This window comes from Chiloscyllium plagiosum, unplaced genomic scaffold (assembly GCF_037043375.1).
Source record: "Chiloscyllium plagiosum isolate Xiang-an unplaced genomic scaffold, Cpla_swu_hap1 HiC_scaffold_155, whole genome shotgun sequence".
Taxonomy (NCBI): Eukaryota; Metazoa; Chordata; class Chondrichthyes; order Orectolobiformes; family Hemiscylliidae; genus Chiloscyllium; species Chiloscyllium plagiosum.
In genome coordinates this window covers 130,492-140,000 of record NW_028270294.1, presented here as the reverse complement: position 1 = coordinate 140,000, position 9,509 = coordinate 130,492, and the positions used below count along the sequence as shown (strand labels likewise).

General features: G+C 64.2%; 1 protein-coding gene across 1 annotated transcript in view; it reads right to left on the bottom strand.

Annotated features, from left to right (window-relative positions):
* LOC148133966 (nectin-4-like) overlaps positions 1–9,287 on the bottom strand; it is a gene marked incomplete at its 3' end in the record, with an annotated part of 45,040 nt that extends 35,753 nt beyond the window's left edge. Inside the window, exon 1 of the mRNA XM_087985722.1 lies at positions 9,204–9,287. Coding sequence (XP_087841848.1) covers positions 9,204–9,267 — 64 coding nt within the window. The remainder of the gene's footprint in view (positions 1–9,203) is intronic.
* Between the last annotated feature and the right edge of the window lie 222 nt (positions 9,288–9,509).

Below are 9,509 nucleotides of genomic sequence, written 5' to 3'. Positions count from 1 at the left end.
GGGGGGGGGGGGGGGGTGAGGGGTGGGGATTGAGGGACACGGGGGGGGATTGAGGGACACGGGGGGGCAAGGGGTGGTGATTGAGGGACACAGGGGGGCAAGGGGTGGGGATTGAGGGACACGGGGGTGAGGGAGGGGATTGAGGGACACGGGGGGGCAAGGGGTGGAGATTGAGGGACACGGGGGGTGGATTGAGGGATATGGGGTGGTGAGGGGTGGGGATTGAGCGATACGGGGGGATTGAGGGATACGGGGGGGGATTGAGGGATACAGGGGGGGATTGAGGGATACGGGGGGGGCGAGGGGTGGAGATTGAGGGACACGGGGGGGCGAGGGGTGGGGATTGAGGGACACGGGGGGGATTGAGGGACACGGGGGGGGGGGGGATTGAGGGACACGGGGGTGAGGGAGGGGATTGAGGGACCCGGAGGCGGCAAGGGGTGGGGATTGAGGCACACGGGGGGTTATTGAGGGACTCAGAGGGGGCGAGAGGTGGGGATTGAGGGACAAGGGGGGGGATTGAGGGAGACGGGTGCGGGGGGTGAGGGAGGGGTTTGAGGGACCCCGGGGGGGCGAGGGGTGGGGATTGAGTGACACGGGGGAATCGAGGGACACGGGGGGTGCGGGGGATGGGCATTGAGGGACGGGGGGGGTGAGGGAGGGGATTGACGGACCCCAAGGGGGGTGGCAAGGGGTGGGGATTGTGGCACACGGGGGGATTGAGGGACACGGGTAGGGGGGGGCGAGGGACACAAGGGGGCGAGGGTTTGGGGATAGAGGGACACGGGGGGATTGAGGGACACAGGATGGGGGGGCAAGGGGTGGGGATTGAGGGACACGGGGGGATTGAGGGACATGGGGTGGGGGGCGAGGGATAGGAATTGAGGGACTGAGGGGCCGAGGCTGGGGATTGAGGGACCCGGGGGGGGGGGGGGGGGGGGTTGAGGGATGGGGATTGAGTGACACGGGGAGGATTGAGGGACACGGGGGGTGAGAGGTGGGGATTGAGGGACCCGGGGCGGCAAGGGGTGGGGATTGAGGGACACGGGGGTGAGGGAGGGGATTGAGGGACACGGGGCGGCAAGGGGTGGGGATTGAGGCACACGGGGGGTTATTGAGGGACTCAGAGGGGGCGAGAGGTGGGGATTGAGGGACAAGGGGGGGGATTGAGGGAGACGGGTGCGGGGGGTGAGGGAGGGGTTTGAGGGACCCCGGGGGGGCGAGGGGTGGGGATTGAGTGACACGGGGGAATCGAGGGACACGGGGGGTGCGGGGGATGGGCATTGAGGGACGGGGGGGGTGAGGGAGGGGATTGACGGACCCCAAGGGGGGTGGCAAGGGGTGGGGATTGTGGCACACGGGGGGATTGAGGGACACGGGTAGGGGGGGGCGAGGGACACAAGGGGGCGAGGGTTTGGGGATAGAGGGACACGGGGGGATTGAGGGACACAGGATGGGGGGGCAAGGGGTGGGGATTGAGGGACACGGGGGGATTGAGGGACATGGGGTGGGGGGCGAGGGATAGGAATTGAGGGACTGAGGGGCCGAGGCTGGGGATTGAGGGACCCGGGGGGGGGGGGGGGGGTTGAGGGATGGGGATTGAGTGACACGGGGAGGATTGAGGGACACGGGGGGTGAGAGGTGGGGATTGAGGGACCCGGGGCGGCAAGGGGTGGGGATTGAGGGACACGGGGGTGAGGGAGGGGATTGAGGGACACGGGGCGGCAAGGGGTGGGGATTGAGGGACACGGGGGTGAGGGAGGGGATTGAGGGACACGGGGCGGCAAGGGGTGGGGATTGAGGGACACGGGGGTGAGGGAGGGGATTGAGGGACACGGGGGGCGAGAGGTGGGGATTGAGGGACACGGGGGTGAGGGAGGGGATTGATGGATACGGGGGGATTGAGGGATACGGGGGGGGATTGAGGGATACGGGGGGGGGGATTGAGGGATACAGGGAGGGATTGGTGGATACAGGGGGGGATTGAGGGATACGGGGAGGATTGAGGGATACAGGGGGGGATTGAGGGATACGGGGGGGATTGAGGGATACGGTGGGGTGCGAGGGGTGGGGATTGAGGGACACGGGGGGGTGAGGGGTGGGGATTGAGGGATACGGGGGGGATTGAGGGATACGGGGGGGGATTGAGGGATACGGGGGGGGGGGGATTGAGGGATACAGGGAGGGATTGATGGATACGGGGGGGGATTGAGGGATACGGGGGGGATTGAGGGATACGGTGGGGTGCGAGGGGTGGGGATTGAGGGACACGGGGGGGCGAGGGGTGGGGATTGAGGGATACGGGGGGGAGTGAGGGATACGGGGGGGGATTGAGGGATACGGGGGGGGGGATTGAGGGATACAGGGAGGGATTGAGGGATACAGGGGGGATTGAGGGATACGGGGGGGATTGAGGGATACGGTGGGGGAGGCGAGGGGTGGGGATTGAGGGACACGGGGGGGCGAGGGGTGTGGATTGTGGGACACGGGGGCGCGAGGGGTGGGGATTGAGTGACACGGGGGGGGGGGAAATTGAGGGACACAGGGGATGAGGGAGGGGATTGAGGGACCCGGGGGGGGGAGGGATTGAGGGACACGGGGATGAGGGACCCGGAGGGGGCAAGGGGTGGGGATTGAGGGACACGGGGGGGGATTGAGGGACACGGGGGGGATTGAGGGACACGGGGGGGGGGGGGGCGAGGGGTGGGGTTTGAGGGACCCGGGGGGGGGGGGGGGAATGAGAGACACGGGGATGAGGGACCCGGAGGGGGCAAGGGGTGGGGATTGAGGGACACGGGGGGACGAGGGTGGGGATTGAGGGACACGGGGGGGGGGGGGGGATTGAGGGACACGAGGGTGAGGGAGGAGATTGAGGGACCCGGAGGCGGCAAGGGGTGGGGATTGAGGGACACGGGGGGGATTGAGGGACCCAGAGGGGGCGAGAGGTGGGGATTGAGGGACAAGGGGGGGGATTGAGGGATACAGGGGGTGAGGGAGGGGATTGAGGGACCCCGGGGGGGGAGGGATGGGTGGGGATTGAGTGACACGGGGGAATCGAGGGACACGGGGTTGCGGGGGATGGGCATTGAGGGACATGGGGGGGGCGAGGGGTGGGGATTGAGGGACACGGGGGGGTGAGGGAGGGGATTGATGGACCCCGAGGGGGGTGGCGAGGGGTGGGGATTGTGGCACACGGGGGGATTGAGGGACACGGGTGGAGGGGCGAGGGACACAGGGGGGCGAGGGTTTGGGGATTGAGGGACACGGGGGGATTAAGGGACACGGGGTTGGGGGGGCGAGGGATGGGGATTGAGGGGCCGAGGGGGTGAGGGTGGGGATTGAGGGACACGGGGGGGGGGGATTGAGGGGCCGAGGCTGGGGATTGAGCGACCCGGGGGGGGATTGATGGACACGGGGAGGATTGAGGGACACGGGGGGGCGAGAGGTGGGGATTGAGGGACACGGGGGTGAGGGAGGGGATTGAGGGACACGGGGGGGGGGCAAGGGGTGGGGATTGAGGGGCACGGAGGGCGAGAGGTGGGGATTGAGGGACACGGGGGTGAGGGAGGGGATTGAGGGATACGGGGGGGATTGAGGGATACGGGGGGCGATTGAGGGATACGGGGGGGGGGATTGAGGGATACAGGGAGGGATTGATGGATACAGGGGGGGATTGAGGGATACGGGGGGGATTGAGGGATACGGTGGGGTGCGAGGGGTGGGGATTGAGGGACACGGGGGGGCGAGGGGTGGGCATTGAGGGATACGGGGGGGAGTGAGGGATACGGGGGGGGATTGAGGGATACAGGGAGGGATTGAGGGATACGGGGGGATTGAGGGATGGGGGGGGATTGAGGGATACGGTGGGGGGGCGAGGGGTGGGGATTGAGGGACACGGGGGGGCGAGGGGTGTGGATTGTGGGACACGGGGGCGCGAGGGGTGGGGATTGAGTGACACGGGGGGGGGGGAAATTGAGGGACACAGGGGATGAGGGAGGGGATTGAGGGGTGGGGATTTGAGTGACACGGGGGGGGGGGGAAATTGAGGGACACAGGGGGATGAGGGAGGGGATTGAGGGACCCGGGGGGGGGATTGAGGGACACGGGGGGGGGATTGAGGGGACACGGGGGGGGGGGGGGGGGGGGCGAGGGGTGGGGTTTGAGGGACCGGTGGGGGGGGGGGGAAATGAGAGACACGGGGATGAGGGACCCGGAGGGGGCAAGGGGTGGGGGATTGAGGGAAACGGGGGGGGAATGAGGGACACGGGGGGGACGAGGGGTGGGGATTGAGGGACACGGGGGGGGGGGGGATTGAGGGACACGAGGGGTGAGGGAGGAGATTGAGGGACCCGGGAGGCGGCAAGGGGTGGGGATTGAGGGACACGGGGCGGGATTGAGGGACCCAGAGGGGGCGAGAGAGGTGGGGGATTGAGAGGACAAGGGGGGGGATTGAGGGATACAGGGGGGTGAGGGAGGGGATTGAGGGACCCCGGGGGCGGGGGGGATGGGTGGGGATTGAGTGACACGGGGGAATCGAGGGACACGGGGGGGGTGAGGGAGGGGATTGACGGACCCCGAGGGGGGTGGCGAAGGGTGGGGATTGTGGCACACGGGGGGATTGAGGGACACGGGTGGAGGGGGCGAGGGGACACAGGGGGGCGAGGGTTTGGGGATTGAGGGACACGGGGGGATTGAGGGACACGGGGTTGGGGGGGGCGAGGGATGGGGATTGAGGGGCCGAGGGGGTGAGGGTGGGGATTGAGGGACACGGGGGGGGGGGAATTGAGGGGCCAGGCTGGGATTGAGGGACCCGGGGGGGGGATGGAATGGACACAGGGAGGATTGAGGGACACGGGGGGCGAGAGGTGGGGATTGAGGGACACGGGGGTGAGGGAGGGGATTGAGGGACACGGGGGGGGGCAAGGGGTGGGGATTGAGGGGCACGGGGGGGCGAGAGGTGGGGATTGAGGGACACGGGGGGTGAGGGAGGGGATTGAGGGACACGGGGGAGGATTGAGGGACAGGCGGGGCGAGAGGTGGGGATTGAGGGACACGGGGGGGCAAGTGGTGGGGATTGACGGACACGGGGGGGCGAGAGGTGGGGATTGAGGGACACCGGGGATGAGGGAGGGGATTGAGGGACACGGGGAGGATTGACGGACACGCGGGGCGAGAGGTGGGGGATTGAGGGACACGGGGGGGGGCAAGTGGTGGGGATTGAGGGACACGGGGGGGCGAGAGGTGGGGATTGAGGGACACGGGGGTGAGTGAGGGGATTGAGGGACACGGGGGGGGGATTGAGGGACACGGGGGGGTGAGGGGTGGGGATTGAGGGATACGGGGGGGGGGATTGAGGGACACGGGGGCGCGAGGGGTGGGGATTGGGAGACCCGGGGGGGGGGAATTGAAGGACACAGGGGATGAGGGAGGGGATTGAGGGACCCGGGGGGGGGGTGGGGGGATTGAGGGACACGGGGATGAGGGACCCGGGAGGAGGCGAGGGGTGGGGATTGAGGGACACGGGGGGGGGATTGAGAGACACGGGTGGAGGAGCGAGGGACACAGGGGGGCGAGGGTTTGGGGATTGAAGGACACGGGGGTGGGGGAGGGGATTGAGGGACACGGGGTGGATGGAGGGACACAGGCGGGCGAGAGGTGGGGATTGAGGGACACGGGGGGGTGAGGGAGGGGATTGAGGGACACGGGGGGGGGATTGAGGGAAATGGGGCGGTGAGGGGTGGGGTTTGAGGGACACAGGGGTGAGGGAGGGGATTGAGGGGACACGGGGGTGGAGGGGGATTGAGGGACACAGGGGATGAGGGAGGGGATTGAGGGACCCGGGGGGGGATTGAGGGACACGGGGATGAGGGAGCCGGAGGGGGCGAGGGGTGGGGATTGAGGGACACCGGGGGGGGATTGAGGGACCCGGGGGGGGGGGGCGAGGGGTGGGGGATTGAGGGACACGGGGGGGATTGAGGGACACGGGGGGGGGGGATTGAGGGACACGGGGGGTGAGGGAGGGGATTGAGGGACACGGGGGGGGGATTGAGGGAAACGGGGGGCGTGAAGGGTGGGGGATTGAGGGACACGGGGGGATTGGGGGACCCAGGGGTGGGGGGTTGAGGGGTGAGATTGAAGGACCTGGGGGTGTCGTGGGGGATTGGGGGGATGCCGGGAGTGGGTGAGGGGTGAGGGTGGGGTGAGGGTGAGGGGATTGAGGGACCCGAGGAAATTGAGGGACCCGGGGGTTGGGGTGAGGTTGGGGGATTGAGGGACCCGGGGGGATTGAGGGACCCGGGGGTGGGGTGAGGGTGGGGGAATTGAGGGACCCGGGGGAATTGAGGGACCCAGGGGGGGATTGTCGTGAGGGTGGGGGGATTGAGGGACCCCGGGGGGTTGTGTGAGGGTGGGGGATTGGGGGATGTTGGGGGTGGGGTGAGGGTGAGAGTGGGGTGAGGGTGGAGGAGTGAGGGACCCAGGGGTGAGGGTGGTGGATTGAGGGACCCGGGGGTGAGGGGGGGGATTGAGGGACCCGGGGGTGAGGGGGGGGGGATTGAGGTGAGGTGTAGTCAGGGCCTTTGGAGGTCGGTATGGTGTTACAGGGGTTGGAAATGTGACCTGTCTCCTCCTGCTGTGTTGACTGCTGTTTCTAAGGGTGTCAGGTCATAAACTTGCAATAACTCCCTAATTATTGCAATTGGTAATAACAAGCACTCAGCACTAAATACAAGGGACCAGCAAAACAAAACACACCGAGTAAATCACATCAGAAAGATTAGACGGTGCTGAAAGACAACTCCACCCACAACAATCACATTCCAACAGACTCAACACCATTTCATGGGGATGGTGTAGAGAGAGCTTTACTCTGTATCTAACCCCGTGCTGTCCCTGTCCTGGGAGTGTTTGATGGGGGACACTGTAGAGAGAGCTTTACTCTGTATCTAACCCCGTGCTGTCCCTGTCCTGGGAGTGTTTGATGGGGGGACAGTGTAGAGGGAGCTTTACTCTGTATCTAACCCCGTGCTGTCCCTGTCCTGGGAGTATTTGATGGGGGACAGTGTAGAGGGAGCTTTACTCTGTATCTAACCCCGTGCTGTCCCTGTCCTGGGAGTGTTTGATGGGGACAGTGTAGAGGGAGCTTTACTCTGTATCTAACCCCGTGCTGTCCCTGTCCTGGGAGTGTTTGATGGGGGACAGTGTAGAGGGAGCTTTACTCTGTATCTAACCCCGTGCTGTCCCTGTCCTGGGAGTGTTTGATGGGGGACACTGTAGAGAGAGCTTTACTCTGTATCTAACCCCGTGCTGTCCCTGTCCTGGGAGTGTTTGATGGGGGGACAGTGTAGAGGGAGCTTTACTCTGTATCTAACCCCGTGCTGTCCCTGTCCTGGGAGTATTTGATGGGGGACAGTGTAGAGGGAGCTTTACTCTGTATCTAACCCCGTGCTGTCCCTGTCCTGGGAGTGTTTGATGGGGACAGTGTAGAGGGAGCTTTACTCTGTATCTAACCCCGTGCTGTCCCTGTCCTGGGAGTGTTTGATGGGGGACAGTGTAGAGAGAGCTTTACTCTGTATCTAACCCCGTGCTGTCCCTGTCCTGGGAGGGTTTGATGGGGGGACAGTGTAGAGAGAGCTTTACTCTGTATCTAACCCCGTGCTGTCCCTGTCCTGGGAGTGTTTGATGGGGGACAGTGTAGAGGGAGCTTTACTCTGTATCTAACCCCGTGCTGTCCCTGTCCTGGGAGTGTTTGATGGGGGACACTGTAGAGAGAGCTTTACTCTGTATCTAACCCCGTGCTGTCCCTGTCCTGGGAGTGTTTGATGGGGGGACAGTGTAGAGGGAGCTTTACTCTGTATCTAACCCCGTGCTGTCCCTGTCCTGGGAGTATTTGATGGGGGACAGTGTAGAGGGAGCTTTACTCTGTATCTAACCCCGTGCTGTCCCTGTCCTGGGAGTGTTTGATGGGGACAGTGTAGAGGGAGCTTTACTCTGTATCTAACCCCGTGCTGTCCCTGTCCTGGGAGTGTTTGATGGGGGACAGTGTAGAGAGAGCTTTACTCTGTATCTAACCCCGTGCTGTCCCTGTCCTGGGAGGGTTTGATGGGGGGACAGTGTAGAGAGAGCTTTACTCTGTATCTAACCCCGTGCTGTCCCTGTCCTGGGAGTGTTTGATGGGGGACAGTGTAGAGAGAGCTTTACTCTGTATCTAACCCCGTGCAGTCCCTGTCCTGGGAGTGTTTGATGGGGGACAGTGTAGAGGGAGCTTTACTCTGTGTCTAACCCCGTGCTGTCCCTGTCCTGGGAGGGTTTGATGGGGGGAACAGTGTAGAGGGAGCTTTACTCTGTATCTAACCCCGTGCTGTCCCTGTCCTGGGAGTATTTGATGGGGGACAGTGTAGAGGGAGCTTTACTCTGTATCTAACCCCGTGCTGTCCCTGTCCTGGGAGTGTTTGATGGGGGACAGTGTAGAGGGAGCTTTACTCTGTATCTAACCCCGTGCTGTCCCTGTCCTGGGAGTGTTTGATGGGGGACAGTGTAGAGGGAGCTTTACTCTGTATCTAACCCCGTGCGGTCCCTGTCCTGGGAGTGTTTGATGGGGGACAGTGTAGAGGGAGCTTTACTCTGTATCTAACCCCGTGCTGTCCCTGTCCTGGGAGTGTTTGATGGGGGACAGTGTAGAGGGAGCTTTACTCTCTATCTAACCCCGTGCTGTCCCTGTCCTGGGAGTGTTTGATGGGGGACAGTGTAGAGGGAGCTTTACTCTGTATCTAACCCTGTGCTGTCCCTGTCCTGGGAGTGTTTGATGGGGGTACAGTGTAGATGGAGCTTTACTCTGTATCTAACCCCGGGCTGTCCCTGTCCTGGGAGTGTGGCCATTGCACTCCAAGCACATCAATCCCCGTGCTGCAAGTTTCACCTGGGAATGAATGATTCCGCGCTGACACAGCCTGAAGGGGTTTATTTCCCTCTGTACGTCTCTTCCCCTCCTCCGTTCCTCACCTCACCTCACTCCCCTCTCTGTATCCCCCTCTCCCCCTCCCCGCCTCACTCTGTCCTCTCCCTCTCTCTCGCAATCCCGCGTGTCACCTTCCCTCGCGGTTCACAATCCCCCCCCCCACCACCCCCATTTCCTTCCCCACCCCCCCCCCCCCCCCACCATTTCTGTCATTGCTCCCCCACCGCACTCCCAAAGACCCTGTTACCTGACAGCGGCAGCCAGACTGCGAGACAGACGACCAACTCAAAGTGTCCGAACTCCATCACCATCCACAGCTGCGGGGGGGGGGGGGGGGGCAAGGTTATCGGGAAGTTTGGGGATGGGGGGTGCGGGGGGGGGGGGAGGTTGTGGGAAGACAGTATTCCGGAGTGCGGGACTGGCAAGTTGCTGGGCCAGTTTGTTAATGAGATGTCGATCTCCCAACCTTTTGCAGATAATGCTGGCCTTGTGGTTTCGGTTAGAGAACACACCTTGGTTTGCTTGGCTGTGTGTGTGAGTGTGTGTGTGTTCC